The following is an 18,779-nucleotide window of genomic DNA, read 5'->3' as shown; positions in this document are numbered from 1 at the left end:
CTTTCTTGAGAAATACACAAAGTATCCTAAGATGGGAGGCAATTCCAAAAATTACATAAAAATCAGAAACTACTTAAGAGAAATGGCCAAGGATTTTTTTCAAAAAACAAATGAAAAACGGGCGTTCAGTCCTCTGTAGCACCCAGTAAAGACAGGACTGACAGGCGCTGCTTTTCCTCTGGGGAACGTTGACGAAATGCACACAGTTTACCGGCTCTGCTGCCACCGCACTGTCTCCAGAGAGCTCTGAATGCCTCTGGGAAGGAGGAGACTGGCGCTTGAACTGACTGGACAGCCCTTAGGAAGGCTCTGGAAGCTGACGTCCTTCCTCACCCAGACAGAACCAGGCCCCAGAGCGACCCACAGGCACCCTTTCTGGGCTCTGGGAAGCATGGCGGGCTGGCGGCGCTGGGTGACCAGACTTCCTTTGCAGACGACCTCCTGTCCGTGCCGGTGTTTGACAGGACGCTGCCGGTCAAGCAGATGCACGTGCTCGAGGCTCTGGACCTCCTGATTCTCAGAGCGGACAAAGGTGCTGCTCCCCTCCGGGTGCTGCTCCCCTCCCGGCGGTGGTCCCTGGGAGGAAGGGGAGTGAAGCCCTCTGTGACCAGCGCCAAGGGTCACGGGGTCTGACTACGTAGGTCAAGCCAAATGGCTCTGCTCCTGGTGCCCAGTGCTCAGGGTTCCTGGGTGGCCCCGGGGTTCTCGGAGGAGGGAACAGTGAAGGAGAGAAGGTGGGGGTGGAGCATCCTTAAGTGCACAGCCAGGTAAAGGCAGTGGGGGTTTCTCCCCAGTTCCGAGTCCTGACCCCTCTAGCACTAGTTTTCCCGCGCCGCCTGCCCCGCGGCTCTCCCGGGTCCTGCTGCTTTCCCATCCGCCCCCGCTCTGCCCGCCTCGCCTCCCCAGGGAAGGATGCGCGTCTCTTCGTCTTCAGGCTGAGCGCCGTGCAGAAGGGCGTCGAGGGCAAGCAGGCCGCGCGGAGCAGGTGCGACTGCAGGGAGAACAAGCTGGAGAAAACCAAAGGTGACGCGCGGCCTCGGGCTTTGCTGGTTTCGGTTCAGACTGCCCAGGTTGCACTGACCATCAACAGGAGTGGGGATCTGATTTGGTTGGTTCGCACTTTACTCGGGAACATGGCAAAGATAACATCACTGGTTCCCTGAGAGAAGCTCGAGCGACAGAAAGGCCTGCCGGGGGCCAAAGGGGCTGCTCGGCCCGTGGAACGGGCTTTGGCGGTGGGCCCGGCCCTGTCCACAGGCTTGTAAAGAGACTCCCGGGTTTTCAGGCTTCTGTGTCCGCAGGTCTGGTCGCCCCTCACTCTGATTCATACCAGGTTGTGAGTGCAAAGCTGGGGCTCCAGGCTCTGCAATACAGGGAATATAACTTCCTTCATTTTCCTGTGTCTCAACCCAGTTTTTATTCCAAGCCTCCGTTTTCCCAGGTGGCGGCAACATCCTCAGTCGTGGTACTGGGTTATGCCTAATTTCCAGGGCTCTAGGTGTTGCCACATTGTCAGGGCCCCACCTCGCGTCCTGCGACGGGCATCATTTGTTCCCCTTCCCAGGCTGCCACCTGTATGCCATCAACACGCACCACAGCAGAGAGCTGAGGGTCGTCGTCGCCATTCGGAACAAACTGCTTCTGATCACGAGGAAACACAGCAAGCTGGGCGGGGTGACCGACCCCTCCCCGTTGTCCCCCCTGTCGGAGTCCCCTGTCGAAGAATTCCAGTACATCCGGGTAGGTTTTCTCTTCTAATTGCTGCTCTCCTGGCCAGGGTGTCAAGTCTCGGCCATAGCACATACGCACTAGGTGACCACAGGCAAGTCGTGCGACTTTGAGCCTCGGTTTCCTCATCTGGAATATAGAGTAATAGTCTTACCTACTTCACAAGGCTGTTATGAGGGTCCGGTGAGAACAGTGCCTGGCACTGTGCTAAGTGCTCCACAAAGTCAGTGATTGTTACTGTTCTATCATCGTCATTATTAAATCATAGGATAGGGCCAGACCGTCTGTGGGGTAGCCAAGTTAGCAATTACTGTGATTTTCATCACAGTAATTATGATTACCGTTAAATCACAGAAGAGGACCAGACTCCGAGAGGGCTAACGTGGACCACCCTGTTGAATCACTTTTGTAAAATTGTTTCCCGGCATCTCCCCAGTGCAGTGGTCAGAGGTCTGGTCTCAAGGACAGGGTGTGGGAGGCCGAAGTCTGATGCTGTCCCTGCCTGTCTCTGCCACCCCCGCCACCCGCAGGAGCAGGGTCTGCAGGACCCTGGGCAGGGGGACTTGAGATTAAGATGGCCACCTTGTATCCCAACCCCTTTCTCCTACTCCACCGTCTGCCACACAGGAGATCTGTCTGTCTGATTCTCCCGTGGTGATGACCTTAGTGGACGGGCCAACGGAAGAGAGTGACAATCTCATCTGCGTGGCTTATCGACACCAGTTCGACGTGGTGAACGAGAGCACAGGAGAGGCCTTCCGGCTGCACCACGTGGAGGCCAGCAGGGTGAGTGGTCGGCGGCAGGGTGAGGGGGCGGGGCTACAGGGTGAGGGGGCGGGGCTGCAGGGCGAGGGGGGCTGCGGGGCGAGGGGGGGCTGCTGGGCGAGGGAGGGGGGCTGCGAGGCAAGGGGGCAGCGGCGGGGCAGCTGAGATGGCCAGGGTTGCATCTTCTGCCTGTGCGGTGCTGTATTTAGGGTTTCTTTGCAGCGACGGGCTCGCCGCCCTGTCGGCATTACGTGCTGTACTGCCTAGGCTGTGCCACAGGTCGTTGCCATTTTTGTAGGTCGAAATGGCCCGATCTAGTGTCTCGGCCCCATTGCCCTGTTCAGCTTCTTCACATCTCCCCCTGCCATTCCTTTCTTCTCCCCAAAAGAGAAATGAAGCATCAAAAAGCTAAATATAAATAAATAAGTAAACAAGAGCATGTGTTCAGTAACACATGGAAGGGCTTTTGGAGAACGAATTTGCTCTGCACACTCACAGCTTGGGGCCTAAGCAGCTGGGGAGGGCACAGCCCTGCCTTTCTCCCCTCGGAAAGGAAGAAGGGACGGAAGGACAGAGAGAGAGAGCCTGTTCGCCTGGGGTCTGCATCCCCCCCGCCTGAGCTGCAGAGGGCAGTGATGCCCTGGGTTTGGACGAAATTTAGGGCCGCCTCAAACCTGGACAGAAGCTCTAGAGGTAACTGTGGCTCTGAACATTAGTGCCCCTGGAGGCCGTGAGCACTGACTGTGCAGACAGCTGGTGACCTGCCTGTCCCCAGAGCTTCCCCGGCAGACAGTGACTCAGCGGATCAAAGAGCTCTCCAGCCCACCGATCACTGTGAAGCAGGGCGAGCCTGGTCACACTTGAGCCACTTAAAGTCGGCACTTCTGCCTAAGGACCAAGGACACCGCAGAATGGGGACAGCAGAATTATTCTTCTAAGAAATAAAAAGTGCGACTTGGATTAGGACATGCCTGCATAAATATCCATTAATATTGCTAATTACTGTATTAAGAAGATGAAACACTTCACAACAGCAGTGTTTTAAGAAATAGAAAAGTTAGGGAAAAATCTAGATCTAATTAAGAGGCCTTCTCCTCAGCTGTCATCTGTCACACCTCAGTCTGCCGTTCCTTCCCAGTAGATTGCTGGTGCCCGATTTGTCTGCTTTGGAGTCACCTAAGAAGCTTCAAAAGCTACCAGTGCCCTTGTTCCCCCTCAGAGATTTCTCAGGTCTTGGGTGTGGCCTGGGCTTCAGAATTTTTAACTGACCCTCAGGTGCTTCCAACGTTCAGACAAGTGTGGAAACCACCCGTACCCAGGGCTTCTCACCTCTGGCTGCGCTGCCCGGAAAGCTGTGAAAGGACCGGCGCTGTCCCCCTGTCCCCCAGATCACTAACACCAGAACTTCCGGGTGGGCCGCACTTGGCAATGGAATGTTTTAAGTCCCCTCATCCCTCCCCTGCCCCAGGCGATGCTGACAGAAAGCTTATTTCAAGTCTGGAGGACGTCCCTCTGTGCCCGTGGCTGGGAACCTGTGATGGCTTCCAGCCTCCTGACTCCCGAGGAGGAAGGGCCCGGTTTCACCTTTTAAACTTCTTTCGCCACCTTGGCCAGGTGGCTCTGCTGGTTAGAGTGTGGTCCCCACACACCAAGAGGCTGCAGGTTCGATCCCCAGTCAGGGCACACAGCTAGGTTTTTGGGTCCAAAAACTTCTGGCCTCTTCTTGCTTTTCATGCCTCTGTGACCCACCAAAGGGGCAGAAAGGTCACGGCCTGACAGATCTAGTTCGGTCACCCTTTCCTCGGCAACCGGTTTCCTGTAACTTAACCTTTTTCCGGTGATTATTACTTTTCACTTATACTTACTGCTCTGATCACTCATTAGAGTGTTTGTGGATTTTTTCCAAGAGGCATAAAGACCCAGGAAAAATTGGGTTAAAACAGTTTTTTAAATAAAATTTATGTTTTGTTTTCCTGAGAGCAATGAGGAACAATTCTAAAATTTTCTCTTTTCTTTCATATGCTTTTTAAAAGAAAGATGTAGAGAAAGAAAGACATAAAGCTTTCCCCTTAGAGAAAATGGTTTTTTTTAATGTTTAAACCCTTCCCGAGCGTAAAGACCTTAGACACAGGGGCTCGGCTCTCGGCAGGGCTTCCCGGTCTCCCTGGGGCCATGAGCCCTGGAACCGTGAAAAATTCCGAACAACGTGTCTTCGAGCAGCTAAGTCAGAAGTGCCCCTCGGGATCAGGACCGGCTTTTCGCTGTGACGTTCCCACAGCGCAGCCCGAGGGCTGTGGTGGCCCGAGAGAGAGAGAGAGAGAGAGAATGGGCAGATTTCGGGCCTTTCCGGCTGCACGCATGGCTGCCTGCGGTGCGCGCGGCCCAGGTGGATGGGGTGGCCCAGCCTCCTGCTCCCCTTCCTCCGCTCCGCCCCGCCTGCCCACGCTCTGCTCCGCCTGCCCACACGATTCCCTTGTCAGGCTTCAACCCCACCTCGGGGACTGAGACTGTCTTAGCTCCAGAGAAGAAGTGCTTATGAAGCACCAGGGCAGAATTCTGAAAGTCAACATCAAGTTCATCTTACAACAGGCCTCCTGTGACCTACTGCCCCAGCTCCAGCAGCCAGCATTGGCCTCCTTCCCAAAGCCAGGGCTGCTCTGGAAGGAACCGCGGACCTGGTGACAGGATCAAGTCTCTGGCTTATTCTCTGGGCCCAGGTCCCCAGTGGTCCTGACCGGGAAGCTCACCCCTGAATCTCATAAAAGGCTGGACACAGCCCCCAGTGGGGCTTCCTCCTCCAGCTGGGGCTGGGAGGGCCGGGGGCAGACGTCACTTGTTACAGGTCTGTGTTTGGAATTTTCACAACCACCGTGTATACTTTTATCATTTTTAAATCCAATAAAATGAACTACTTATTTTTAATCAAGTAGAAGTTAAAAAGCCAACGCCTATGTCCTACATTAGACCTACTGTACCAGGATCTCTGGGAGTGAGAACCTAACAGGTGCTTTTTTTAAAGCTCTCCTGTCGACTCTCACGTCCTCACCGGGTCAAGAAACAGTGTCGCAAAGACTGACTCCTGCCAGGCCCCTCCCCAGGGTAGAGACAGACTCACGGACTCAGGCATCGAGCAGCAAGTGGGTCTCACCTGCTGTGCTAAGAAAGGTCTGATGAGAAGCTACCAGTCCTCAGGAGGAACCGGTGAGCTCCAAGCTGTGGTCTCTGCCCCTGCCCCTGGCCTTTCCATCTCTGACCATGGCTGGAGCTCCGTCCCTGCCCGCCCTGCAGCCTGAGTCTCTGAGGACAGCCGAGCTCATCCGCCCGTCAGCACAGTCCTGGGATAGTCCCCTGAGGGACCCTCCCCGTGTCAACTACTGCCCTGCTGTCTTCTGCCACCGTGCACAGCCCTTGGTCTGGACAGCTGCCTGAACTTCCTCCACCCCGTCACTGCCTCGCCGCCCCACTGTCCACCGCCACCCCAAACACATCCACAGGCCTCCCCTCTAAACTGCCGGGCGGTCCAGTTCCACCTTTCCCGCTGCGGTCCACCCTCCCGTCACCATAACACGGCGCCTCCGAAGGACGTGGCTCTGAGCCAGAGCGCTTCGCAAGCATCTTCTCACCAAGTCTGCCGGACAGTCCGGGGAAAGCACTGTTCGCATCCCCATTTTGCAAAAAAGGAAACTGAGGCTCAGAAAGGAGGAGTGGCTCGTTTCCCTGAAACCACACAGCTGGCGACGATTAGGGGCCGCCTGGAACGTGTCAGACTCTGAAGTCCAGGCCCCTAGACCCAGCGTGCCCTGGCGCCCACGGCCGCACCACGAGGCATGGTGGGGGCAGCCGGTCCCAACTACAAAGCTGGTGCCCTGGCCGCTGCCCTGCAGAGGTTCACAGTCGGAGGGAGTGAACGCACATGTGCCCATTGGCTGAGATTACTGTCATCAAACTGACAAGTACTGGGACGCCTGAGGAGGTCGTGATTCCAAGTCAAAGGGGTGGGGACAGGAAGCTTTTTTTAGGGGCCCTTGGGTTCAAAGGCTATTCCCTCATGTCCGGCAAAGCAAGTGTTGTCATTATACCAGTTCGCAGATGAAGACCTGAGGCCAGAAGTGAGGCCATTGGCTACAAACCACAGAGGCAGCAAGTGGCACAGGCAGGATTTGAACTCGGGTCTCTCTGACCAAAGTCCATGCTCCTGCCCACTCCCCACCGTGACCTCCCGCTTTTGTGGGTATGGAATTTATTGCATTGCCTGATGTTGTCAATGCAGAGATTTTAAGCACCAAGTAAAATTTGAAGCTATTAAGGTGGGTATTTTTCTAAGTGAGAAAAGAGCCAAGAAATGGAAGAATAATCTGAAGTGGGAGAGAGGACAGGAAGGAGGAGGAGTCAGGCGTCAGAGCCTGGGGAGAGGCTGACGGAGGGAGGTCGTCCCCGGAGAAGGGGGCCTGTGTCCCCGAGGGCCTGGGGGCCAGGCCGCCGGCGCTGAGAACCCCAGTGAGGAGGGTCTGGGAAATGAGAAGGACACGAGGACATCGTCAGACCGAGCGTCCTGTTCTCAAACATGGAAACGGGCCCAGAGAGATGGGTTCGCCCAGGTCGCAGAACCAGGTCTTCCCACACCCTTTTCATTGGCCGAGTCCAGCGCCTCCCTCCACGTGAAGGAGAGACGGAGAGCAGAAGGCGGGCCATGGGGGTCCCAAGAGTCAGAGGCCCGCCCTCGTGTGTGAGGCGGGAGGGGCCGGCAGCGCGCAGGGGAGATGGCACGAGATGCCGCAGCCCAGCTCCGATCTTGGCCGCGCAGTTACCGGCTGCGGGGTGGGAGTGGCTTCACCTCTCCCAGCCTCTCTCTCCTCACCTGGGAGTAAGAGCGTCTCCTCCTGAGTTGACAGCAGAGTGAAATGAATAACCCACGGGAACCAGCTCGGGGAGCCGGGGCACATGCATAAATGGCTCATTTTGCTAAGGGGAGCTGAGATGCCTGCCACAGAGCGTCTCACAGCGGTGAGAGTGGGGGGCGAGTCCCGGGCAGGGCGAAGGGGCACCACTCCTTTCTTTATGCCGACCGTGTGCTGGAACCAGGCCCCTACGTGGTGCGGGGGTGCGGGGAGGCGGAAGTGCCCCGCAGGCCCTGAGTTCACTGGCACTGGTGGTACTGGCGGCTCGGGACGGTGTCCCAGTCCAGCCCGCCCACGACACCACCCATGACCATTGCAGGTTCATTTTGTCGCAGCTATTGATGTGTACGAGGACGGGGAGGCCGGGCTGCTCCTGTGTTACAACTGTAAGTGAGCCGTGTTTGTCTCTTCATTGTCCTTCAGTGTCCTTTTTGGCGGGCAAGCTAAAGGGACTTGACCTCAGACTTACCTAACGTATCGCTCCCGTGGCCTGAACTGCACTGCCGGGAGCACCTAAAAATCGCACTCCCACCTGGGTGCGTGCGTTCCCAGGGCGCCCAGACCTGTGGCCCTGTCCCCAGGGTACGGGCGTGACGGTGAGGGCAACAGTGCCATCTGCGTGCCCGGCACTGTGCTCAGGACGCTGCAGTCATCGTCTCTCTGATTCTCAGGTACCGCCATCACCCACGGTTTGGAGATAAGGCAGTTGAGGTCGGGAGAGGTGAACTGCCTTTCTCAAGGTCACCCAGTTACTGTTCCACTTTTGCTGTCTCTCAGGTGCTAATGAAATCAGCGTCTCCCTAGGTACCCGGTGTCCCAGGTCAGGTGGCAGGGTGGGCTTGGCAGACCAGAAGCGCCAAATAGGTTCTTTAAGGATTTCCAGCATTTCCAAAATGAGTATTACACTACAATAGAAAGGACCTCTTACGGGTAAAAGCAGTCATGTGTTTTCATGATTATGGCTGCCCAGTCTAACTAGCACAGGGAAACACATTTTTTCAGCGTAGAATTGAATTAATGCAGAGTGGCAATGCTAGTTATGTCCCATGGGGCAGATATTTTAATCGATTAATCCTTGATTAATAAGCATGGGAAAGATAACTATTAGCAGTGAAGTGTGTTTGGGAAGCACAATCCTTCAGAACTTGAGATTCACGGGGCTGCGTGGGGAGAAGGCATTCACACGGGGAGCCCCTGGCACAGCAGGTCTCTCTGCAGGGTGTGTCGGCCTCGGCTCTGTCTGAAGCGTCCTCAGAACAACCAGAACACTGCGTGAGGAGGGCCACACACAAGGCGGCAGGGACAGGCCAGCGTGGACCCTAGTGCCAGGGCTCAGATGGCCAGGCCCCCGCTGGACAAGGGGCACAGGGGTCACATGCTTAAAGTCACTTCCACGAGATGTTAATCTCTTCAAAGTGTGGTCTTTTGACTTAACTGAAAAGTCTGTGAGAAAACTCGTGACAGCATACTTTGAACACTGATGTTGATTTTTTTCCTTTTAACTCCATGGAAAGATGGGCAGGGTTTTAGGTGGGCAAGAACTTACGGACAGAAAGGTGGGTCAGGTTTTTAGAATGAGTCCCCAGATGAAGGGGGTGTGGGAACAAGTGTGAACGACACCCACTCTGGACCACACTCGAAGCCTGGGCTACTCGGGCAGGCAGTGCGGCAGAGCGGCCATTTCCCCCGGGTTCCCACATCTTCTGGTCTTTTCTCAGCCGGGGACCGGTGTGCGTCCGTTTTCCGAGACCCACCAGCCCCTCGGAATGTCATCTCTGCATCTTTAGGCCCCACGCGGGTCAAGGCCTAGGCAATCCCAGAGGTTCCCAGACCCGCCTCGATCTGTCCCAACCACATCACCTCCTCCTGTGTCTTTGGGTCGGGAGTGTGGCTTGGGTTTTCCACCCGCCTCCTTCTCCCAGAAGGTTGATGGTACCCAGTGAGTCAGCCCCGCAGAACCAGTTGGTTTTCCCCAGTCTCCCTGTCACTTCTGTAGCTGGGTCCCAGGCGCCCACTCACTTGTTTCAGCCCCTGTGCTTGTCCTGGTCCCAGACGCCTGTGCAGCCAAAGCCCTCCCAACAGGTGCTGTGGACGGTGTTGCTCCCCCCAAATTTGAAGCTGATCTTTATCATTTAAGTTCATTCCTTTTTGTTAATAAACAAAACAAAATAAAAATAACAACTATCAATCGGAGTTTGGTATAGAGGGATTTTTATCTCAGGTGTGTTAAAGATGAAAAGTATTTTATAACAGATATTGTAACTTCTAACTTCGAATTCATGTTATTTGAGAGAAATGGATTTGCAAGATAAACTGTAGGGGGGAGTATAACTAGGGCGATATGTTAGAGACATTCTTATTTTTTGTAATCAATCTCTATTTTGAGTACCAGGGTCAGTCTTTGCCTAAAAAAAGAAAGAAAATGTGGCTGTAACCTTAGCACACAGTAATGACCTTGCCTTTGATGCACATAATCAGTCTCAGCACAAAGGGCAAACTCTGTGTTTGCTGTGGTTGTAGAGACAACCACACAAGGAAAACTAGAGAAGCTCAGCTGCACCCCTCATTCTCAAGGCGACTGCATGCACGCCCAGCACCTTAACTCCCAGATAAGTGAGGTTTAGGGCACACCCCTGCTTCTCATTGTGGCGATCAGACACGATTATTCACGTAAAACCCACACACACCGCCAGGCACTGCCAGGTTTTGTTTTCCCTGTTTTCCAGACTTGTCAGAGTATTAATTCAAAACCCAGTTTTTAACCTGTGTAGACTTTTCTACATGCATGAAAGGACTTTTCTTCAAAGACATGTGTTTTCAAATTGGAAATAGTATCTGTCGCCCGGCCCTCCTCCTGCTGGATGCGGAAGCTCAGAGGGGTCAGGGTTAGGCTCCGGCTTAGGCTCCGGAGACGCGACAGCCAAGAGCACAGCCAGGGACGTCTGAGCTCCCAGATTAGTTCAGCATGAATGGCACTTAAAATGGGTGGATTTGATGGTACATAAAGTGTATCTCAATAAAGCCGTTTTTAAAAAGAATTTAAAGGTAAAACTGCAGGGCTAAAACATGACGGGCTCTGGAAGGAAAGGAGCCTCGGCTTCTGCGGGAGCCTCCTCCCTGTGAAGAGGCTCTGAACCACCCGGGCTTGTGTTCCTCGCTCAGAGCAGCACAGCTGAGGGGCCCAGCCTTAACCCAACGCCGGCTCGGGCTCACCCAGGCCGACCGGGCCTAGGGCTCCAGGTTTGCCTAGTAAAACGTGGGGAGGAGGGGCGCTATGTCGCTGTCACCACCCTTGCCCTGCTGATGGGGCTCAGTGTGACCCGCCTCCCAGGGGGGGGGGGCTTGCCCCCTCCAAAGACTGCCATCGCCTGTCCCTTTTTCTCTGCAGTCTGGCAGACCGGTGTTTCCCTGCTCCTGGCCTCAATCTCCTCGTCTGTAAAATGCGTGTAGTAATAGCATCTGCTCCATCATATTCTGCAGGTTACACGGGGTGGTGCTTTTACAGCTCAGTGCCTGGCCCGTGGCAAATTCCCCCCAAGGGGCAGCGATGATTGCCGTAGCGGTACCGACCGAGAATCCGGCCTCAGGGTGCTGTTCGCACCAGCCGTGTGTAAAGAAGGAGCAGATAGGACGCTATTCCTGTTGCCTGTTTTTCGTTCTTCTAATTGCAGTGGCCTAAGTATCGTCTCTAACAAAAAGGAGTCACTGTTGTCTCGTTGCAGACAGTTGCATCTATAAAAAAGTTTGTCCGTTTAACGGGGGCTCTTTTCTGGTTCAACCCTCTGCGTCAGATTTCCAGTTCTGTTGGAACCAGGCTCCTTGCGCGATCGGTAAGAAAACCCTGAGCCGGCCCCTCCTCCCCAGTAGATTCCTCTGAACCGCTGGGTCCCGTGTAAGCCAACCCGCTGGCTCTCTGCTAAACTGCCGCAAATCCCGTGACTCTGGGAACTCCGCGTTCTTTTTCTGCCTCAATTGCTCGTGTCGTTCCCCTTTGGGAACTGGCCTCTCCACCGTTCCTCCCAGTTCTCAGTGCCTGGGCGTGTGCCCCTTTGAGGTCAGTGAAACCGCAGCCTTCAGGACTGGACTGCCTCTCAGCGGCCTTTCATTTCCGGGCCTCCCTCGCCACTTTCTAAACTGCAGGAGCAAGATGCCCAGGCCCAAGACCCCGAGCAACTTGGGGAGCCGCGTGGCACTTTCGGTGCCAGTCCTGTATTTTTTGAGCTTGAAAGTCTAGCATCACAGAGATTCGGGCCCTTTGCCTGCCCCTGAAAGGTCAGGACCTGGGCGGTGGCGCCTCGTTGGTGCGGCTCATGATCCACGCTGGGCATCCGCCCCGGGAGAGTCAGGTCCCAGCCACCACTGTCTGAGTTCGCCCCATGTCCCTCGGGATAAAGTATTTGTTGGGAGGTAACATCGTAGAGTTCGGACAGGAGAACAGAGGAACAGTCGAGGTACGGGAGGACTGGTCTGGCTTGGTGACAGATTCGATGTGATTTAAAAAAAAGGGAGGACCAGCCAGAAATGGCTCGAAGGTTCTGAGGCACACAACGCCCTTGAGAGATCGAGGCGAGAGGCGTGGGTGAGGTAGAAAGTCACCGGGGTGGAGCCGAGAGAGACACAGAGAGAGAGAAAGAGAGAGAGAGAGAGCATTCACCAGGGTGAAAGACTGGGCGTGAGGTGGCCAGTAAGAAAGGCGAAGTGGGATCGCTGGTCCACCAGGGAAGCTGTGGTGTTGGAAGTCCCAATGTATCATAGAAACGATGCCAGGAAGAGGGGCCTGTCTCCACAAACCCACTGAACGAGGCGGGGGCAGCAAGGGAAGAGACACACGACAGGAGGAGGAGAGTCACTACTGGCAGGGAGTGCAGCATGAGTACAGGCCAGGGAGCGGGCGTGTCAGCTGCAGTCTGGACAGTAAGGGGGCAAGTCTCACGGGACTCGGGCAGCCAGCCCCTCGCCCCCTCTTCCCCTGCAGGTCAGATCAGGCTCCAGGGCTACAGGAGGAAGGGAGGAAGGGGGTAGGGAGATGTGGAGACGGTGCTCTCCTGCTGGAGGTGCTTGGCACCTGAGGGGAGGCCCTCTGAGACCCAGAGCACACGCCCCATGCAGGAAGGGAGAAGCAGCCAGGCAAACAGCAGAGGTGGAGTCTTCCAGAGAAGTGAGGCTGGACGTGAGCCGGTCACCAGCCACAGGCGGCTGGCCCGGGAGCTGACGCGCCCCGTTGCCTTGCAGTCTGCGCTTTCCCGTACCTCCTGGCCTTCACCACCGACTCCATCGAGATCCGCCTGGTGGTGAACGGGAACCTGGTCCACACGGCTGTTGTGCCGCAGCTGCAGCTCGTGGCCTCCCGGGTGAGTAGATGGGGCTTTTACCTCCACCCCAGTGGCTTTGGGAGCCCTGAGCCGCAGGAGGTGACAGGCGAGCAGGGGCACTCCTCTTAGGCGGTGGGGCAGGTGACGGCTACACCGCTCATGTCAGGACACCCGCGGAGAGAGAACACCCTGGAAGCAGACTCACCGGCTGGGTTTTCACGTGTGGGCGCTGGAGCTTCAGCAGGCCCCTTATCTAAGTTTAATAACGGCCGCGTGCAACGGCTTGTGAAACCCTGAAAACCGGGCCTCCTGCGGCAGCCCCAGCACAGCCCCGCTCGATCACGACGGAGCCAGCGTGACACGGGTGGGCGGGAGAGCGCGTGGACCCAGGGCACGGGCAGCCCACTTCCCCACCCGCGGGTGGTCCTGCTGGAGGGCGGCAGCCTGGGCGCCCGACACCCTGTGAGGGAGGCGTGGGTTGTGTTGTGTCCACAGACAGAGGAGGAGTGTGGGAAGGGGAACACTCGGGGCGGGCCCGAGGGGCGGTGCTGGCTTTCCCAAGGGGCCACCCTGGCATCGGGCCTGTGATGAGCTGGGGGAGCCCAGGGAGGGAGGCCGGCCGGCGGGTGCACGGCCACAGGGCCCGCCGCTCTGACGTCTCTCTCCCCTTCCAGTCGGACATATACTTCACAGCCACCGCGGCCGAGCACGAGGGCCGGTCTGCGGGCAGCTCCAAGGCCGCCAGTGCCCACAACTCTCCCCAGACGCCGCCAGGCCGAGATGCTGCCGTGTCTCCTTCTTCCCTGGGGGAAGGTGAAGTCCGGTTTTTACTGTCTTATTCATAGGTATTTTTAATCCACTCACTGTCAGATGTCAGCGTGTGATTAGCGCCTAAGAAAGACACTATTTAAAACCAGGAAAAAAAAAACTTGTATTCTGAATGCTTTGGTTGCATTCTTAAGAAACTTGGTGATCATGTAAAGAAAAATCCCATCATGGAAAAAATTGTTTCAATGGAGAGAAGTGGGGGCTGAGAGCGAGAGAGGTTCTGACTTGCCAAGAAAAGTTACTTTCCCTTCAGGCATGTTAACCAGAGTGGGTTTTATAACCACCAGGATAAGGCCAGGAAACCTACACGTGACTCGGCTCACCCAGCCGTGCACTCTGCCTGGCTTCGCACGTGAAGCCCAGAGGCCTTTGCCGTGGCTCCCGGTCGCTCTGGACCCAGCTTCCCCCAGCCTCTCGCCACATCAGGCCCCCGTGTGGCTCCCGGTCACAGTGAAGCACGAGCTGCCCAAGCAGCCTCCGTGCAGCGGGGGGCCGGCAGCTGCTCGCGGTTCCCATCTGCTTTGCCTCCGTGCAGGGAGCCAGTACTGGGTGCATTTTATCCACTTCACCCTTGAGAACGGGGGGCCCTTGGGAAAAACAGAGCGGTGGGCACCCTCCCTTGACTGCTCCTAACGGGACTCGGCCGATCAGCAGGCGACATGCAGTCTTCCTCCGGGCTAACTCCGCTGAGGTGCTAGAGATCACCCTCTAGTAAATCGCATGAAGTTTTCTCAAAGTTCTGATGTTCTTTTCTAAATCACATTTCAGGCGAAATTCAGTCAAAAAATCTGTACAAGATTCCACTCAGAAACCTGGTCGGCAGAAGCATCGAGCGGCCTTTGAAGTCGCCCTTAGTCTCCAAGGTCATCACCCCACCCACCTCCATCAGCGTGGGCATTGCGGCCATCCCTGTCACTCACTCCCTGTCCCTGTCCCGGATGGAGATTAAAGAAATAGCGAGCAGGACCCGCAGGGAACTGCTGGGTAATGGCTCTCAGTGTTTTTGTTGTCACTGCTGGTCAATATGCCAGCTGGTTTCATCTTTGGACATTCATGATCCTCAAAAACAATGAGTTGAAAGGAAAGCTCCCCTTCAGTACAGGATTTATAAGTAAATTACAGTGCGCCCCCACCAAGGGGTGCAGCCCATCACACCCCCAACAACAGCGGCTCAGTCTGGATGTAGTGCTGTGGGGAGCGGCCCACACTGTGGGGGAGGGAAAGGCAGTTTGTTAATAGTATGTCTAGTCTGATACAGTTAAAAAAAATAATAATATATATATATTATTTCCTAGATAAGTATCTAGAAGGATGTATATATCCTACAGTTCTGAGATAACATTTGATATTCGTATCTCCATAAGTTTAAATTTACCACATTTGTCGACATTTGTGGGACAGTTCAGGTATCACTTCTCCAAGCCCCTGGACCGTGGGGACAGGTATGTGGGGTGGACGGGGGCAGACACGTGCTCCCAGGCAGCTGGAAAAGGCTAACTTGTTGGAGCACCTGTGGCTCCCAATTGTGAAAACAAAATGAGGGAAATGGAAGTAATGCTTTAAGCCAGAAAGAACTCAAATGAGGACCTGCATGGAGTCCAGCTAGAGGGACAGTGGCCTTAGCACATGCCCGCCCAGGGTCATGTTTCCTGAACAGAGAAGGGGATCCCGGCCCCCCAGGGGGGTGCAGGCTTTGACACTGGCAAAGGCGGTTGGTTTCAGCAGTCAGTGCCCCCCGCTGTGCTTTTATAATATGTGTGTTGCTATTTTTAACCCACCGTGCCCTGTGAAAACTTGATCTCTGACCACTGTTGTACAAGCCACAATGCTTTTCTGAGATACAACTGAACTGAGTTGCAGAACTAGTTTCCAGTGCTGGGATTCTAGACCTTCCCTCCTTCATTTGACTTGATTCTCTCTAGTTGAGTCTTAAAAATTTTCAGCAAGACATATATTCTTTATAATCAGGGGGGAAGAGCCTTCCACCTTCAAGAAAAACAATTATTTCAATACATACTTTTTCTTCCGCCTTCCTGACCGTATCCCAATAATGCACCAATTCCCAACCAGAAGGAAAAGGGCCTTTTCTGTCTCCGTGGCGGCCCCTGGTGGCGGCCCTCTGACCTCTGCTTCTGCCCTGCAACCCAGGCCTCTCCGACGAAGGCGGACCCAGGCCGGAAGGAACACCGAAGGCCAAATCCAAAGCCCGGAAGCGGTTAGAAGAAAGCCAGGGAGGTCCCACACCAGGGGCAGTGAGGTCAACTAGCAGCGACAGGTAAAGAAAAGCAGCCCTGCAGCCCCTGCTCAGGGCAGTGGCCCTTCGAGTCACGGCACTTCCCCGAGGCCCCTCGAGCAGAGCAGCCGCAGCTCAGGGCTCCCAGAGAGCACAGCCTGCCAGGGAAGGGCCCCGGCAAATGGGCGACCTCACCAGCAATCCAACAAACGCTCATTAAAACACAGTGAGACAGCTTCATATTTTTCCTCACCATATTTATTGACAGGGGTGTTTTTAAAACAAAAATGCCCTGTACTAGTGATGGGAAAGGGCACTTCTGCAAAGCTTGTGGTAGGAATGGCCACAGCCACAGCCTCTCTGGGTGGCAGTTTAGTGCCGCAGGCCAGTGAGTACGTGTCAGTCCCCCCAATCTGTCCCCTGAGGTCCTCTGTGTCCCTGAAGCAATATCACCACACTCCATGCATTCCACATGCATTCGCGGAGTGCCTGGCACTCCAGCTGGGTTTTGGGGCCAGAGATGACCTTCAGGGGCTTCCCAAGCCCGTGGGGAAGACCAACAAGGACATTCCAGGAAGCACAGCATTTCTGGGTGGCAGGTGGTACAGCGGAATGCAGGGTGCCGTCCACCCCACACCTGGGGCAGGGAGGGCCTCAAACATCAGGAGAGTGGAAGGTCTGTTTTGGGGAGTGGATCAAGGAAGGCTTCCTTGAGGAGGTGGCACTGAGCTGAGCAAGAGACACACAAATGGGAAGAGGCTGGAGGGTCCGCAGGGCCTGTGGCTCCATGGCCCTGTGGCCCTGTGGGTAGGAGTTTCAGCCTTAACCTCAGGCCATGGGGACCACGGGTGGGTGTGAGGTGAAGAGTGATTTCCCCACGATGGGCACCTGAGAAAGGTAAATAATGCCTCGCCCACACCTCCGATACCACCACTGGCCTTTAACACCCTCACTGATCCATGGGGTAGGGCTCTCGGACTGCAGGCCTCAAGCTGTGTCGGGATGGGGGTGACCCCGGCACGCCCCCACCACTCCCCTAGTGGGTAGGGGAGACAGGCCTGGGAGCTCAGATGAGCAGGACACCACCGCCAGGCAGCAGGCCCAGCTCAGGGCTGCTCCCAGCGATCCTTCCCAGTGACTTTTCTCTCCTAGGCTCACGTCGGGCTCCTTGGAAAGCCCCTCTGCTGCCGAAGCCAATCCCGAGGGGCCTTGCCAGTCAGCAGGCTCCGACCAGGACCCTGGGGCAGACAGAGAAGGGAGCCCCGTCTGGGGCAGCAGCCCCTTCCAGCTCACGGCCTCCTCGGACGAAGACACTATTGACTTGAAGTGAACAGAGCGCGAGTGGAGTTTGCCACCTTTAACTTTCTTACGGAGGTTTATACTCTTGAACCAGTGCAGACACCCTTTCTCAACGAAATGCGGCTTTGAGCCTGTCGAGATCTAGTGGACCAAACCTTTGCACCCTCGGCCAGTCTGGGTCACTCTCTAGCGTCCAGTGCCATCTCTCTCAACCTCTGTTTCTTTCTGTTCAGGAGCCATCCGTCCCCTTGTAATACAGGTGGTAGATTTCACTGAGGTTTTAGATTGAAACTTTGAATAAATCAAAAAATGTTCATTCTTACTTATGGCAGCCTTCTTTTATATTCCATATACCTAGATGAGAAAATTATTTTTATTACTGTTTTTTTGGCATACGATGTGTTTCTTTTGTAAAGGAAAGTCGTTGCTCTTCAAATGTATTCTAAACACGGTTTCCTCCTGCACCCGTGGCCCCGTCACCGTTTCAGGTCCGAGTTTGGAACCAGCTCCATTCCTGCCCGTGGACTCTTGAGAAAAGCTGACCCACTAGGTCTCAGAAGCTCCTGTTTTCTTCCTCCTTGGGTCTCACGAAAAACCATAAGGTATAGGAAGGAGCTTGTTAAGAGTCTAAAGATGGTTTTGTTGGGTTTTATTGTTACTCCGAAATCATACAACCAGAGAACAGTTATCAACATCCTTCTCAAGTTCATTCCTCTTGTTCAGGTCTGCTTTCTTTTTTCACGTGAACCAAATGATTATCCTTCCTCTTGTTGTTTATCTGTCTTTCGCTGCTCCCTCTGCAAAGTAAGAAAATGTGGGTTTGGCCAAGTGCAACTGAAACAATAGAAGGGCTAATGCTCTAGCCAGGACAGATCAAAGGAGGGACCTAGTTTCACTGACTGTAAAAACCTTCACATTCGAAGGAGGTAATTTACTTAGGCTTTAATCTGATAATTCAATTTCATTATGTCCCTTCTCTACTATTTCAACTATATTACCCACCACAAGGTACTTAAAGCCTTACCCCGTTAAAGCGGCTCTGAGTCCTTCTGCAGGTCTTCTCCATAAGCACAGAGACCTGTGTGGGACCTTGATCTGCCAAATATCTGATCCTGCCTCCCCACCGACCTCACACAGTGCGGGGAGCTCTCCTCCCTGCCTGTTGCCCAAGTGGTTCGACATGATATGAATTTAAACTGAAGGCTGCCTGCCTCCCTTCAGCAGAAGGTGAGAGGCCAGAGTCAGAAAGTAAATTAGTCAGAAAGTAAAGACAGTGCTTATAGGTGCGCCCGAGTGGGGCGAGTACAACCCATGTGCCTTCTCTCGGTCTTGGTGGAGCTCAGCTTCACCGTTCTTCCTCGGTGTCCGTTACACCCTCTTCACACACAGGCGGAATCACACACTCCACTGCGTCCTGCACCTTGACCCCACCAAAAGTCTCCTGAGCTAGGTTTTGTTGTTTTTTACTTTTCAAAGTAGGGCACCGGCTCAGAAGCGAGCAGTGGCTGGAACCTGTGAGGTCTCTGGCCCCAGAGCTGGGCTCTCCCCACTGACCACCATACAGAGCCAGGCCGAGCCATGGTGTCCCTTGGGTCTGGCTGATGTTCATGTCAAACTAACTTGTGTTTATATGTGTGTGGGTTTTTTTCTGTCAACTTTTCCCCCTGAAGTTTCTTGCCTCTCAGCCTGGAATAGAAAAACCAAAGGCTTTTTAGA

The 18,779-nt window shown here is 54.8% G+C and overlaps 1 protein-coding gene across 6 annotated transcripts in view; it reads left to right on the top strand.

Annotated features, from left to right (window-relative positions):
• Window positions 1-17,379, top strand: part of GARNL3 (GTPase activating Rap/RanGAP domain like 3) — a 116,191-nt gene extending 98,812 nt beyond the window's left edge. For 3 of the 6 annotated variants that reach the window (XM_037158457.2, XM_037158237.2, XM_037158385.2), the window contains 11 exons: window positions 434-532; window positions 907-1,023; window positions 1,565-1,740; window positions 2,356-2,514; window positions 7,711-7,777; window positions 11,114-11,221; window positions 12,624-12,742; window positions 13,378-13,516; window positions 14,300-14,515; window positions 15,680-15,806; window positions 16,917-17,379. In XM_037158457.2, the coding sequence (XP_037014352.2) occupies window positions 434-532; window positions 907-1,023; window positions 1,565-1,740; window positions 2,356-2,514; window positions 7,711-7,777; window positions 11,114-11,221; window positions 12,624-12,742; window positions 13,378-13,516; window positions 14,300-14,515; window positions 15,680-15,806; window positions 16,917-17,094 (1,505 nt within the window). In that variant the 3' untranslated portion in view covers window positions 17,095-17,379. Of the gene's footprint in view, window positions 1-433; window positions 533-906; window positions 1,024-1,564; window positions 1,741-2,355; window positions 2,515-7,710; window positions 7,778-11,113; window positions 11,222-12,623; window positions 12,743-13,377; window positions 13,549-14,299; window positions 14,516-15,679; window positions 15,807-16,916 lie in introns of those variants that run through there. The other 3 variants (XM_053667776.1, XM_037158309.2, XM_037158522.2) reach the window with 3 other exon arrangements.
• Window positions 17,380-18,779: the final 1,400 nt, after the last annotated feature.

Source organism: Artibeus jamaicensis, unplaced genomic scaffold, assembly GCF_021234435.1.
Source record: "Artibeus jamaicensis isolate MK-2021 breed Jamaican fruit bat unplaced genomic scaffold, CSHL_Jam_final contig_471, whole genome shotgun sequence".
NCBI classification, from domain to species: domain Eukaryota; kingdom Metazoa; phylum Chordata; class Mammalia; order Chiroptera; family Phyllostomidae; genus Artibeus; species Artibeus jamaicensis.
This window is presented reverse-complemented; position numbering and strand designations above follow the sequence as displayed.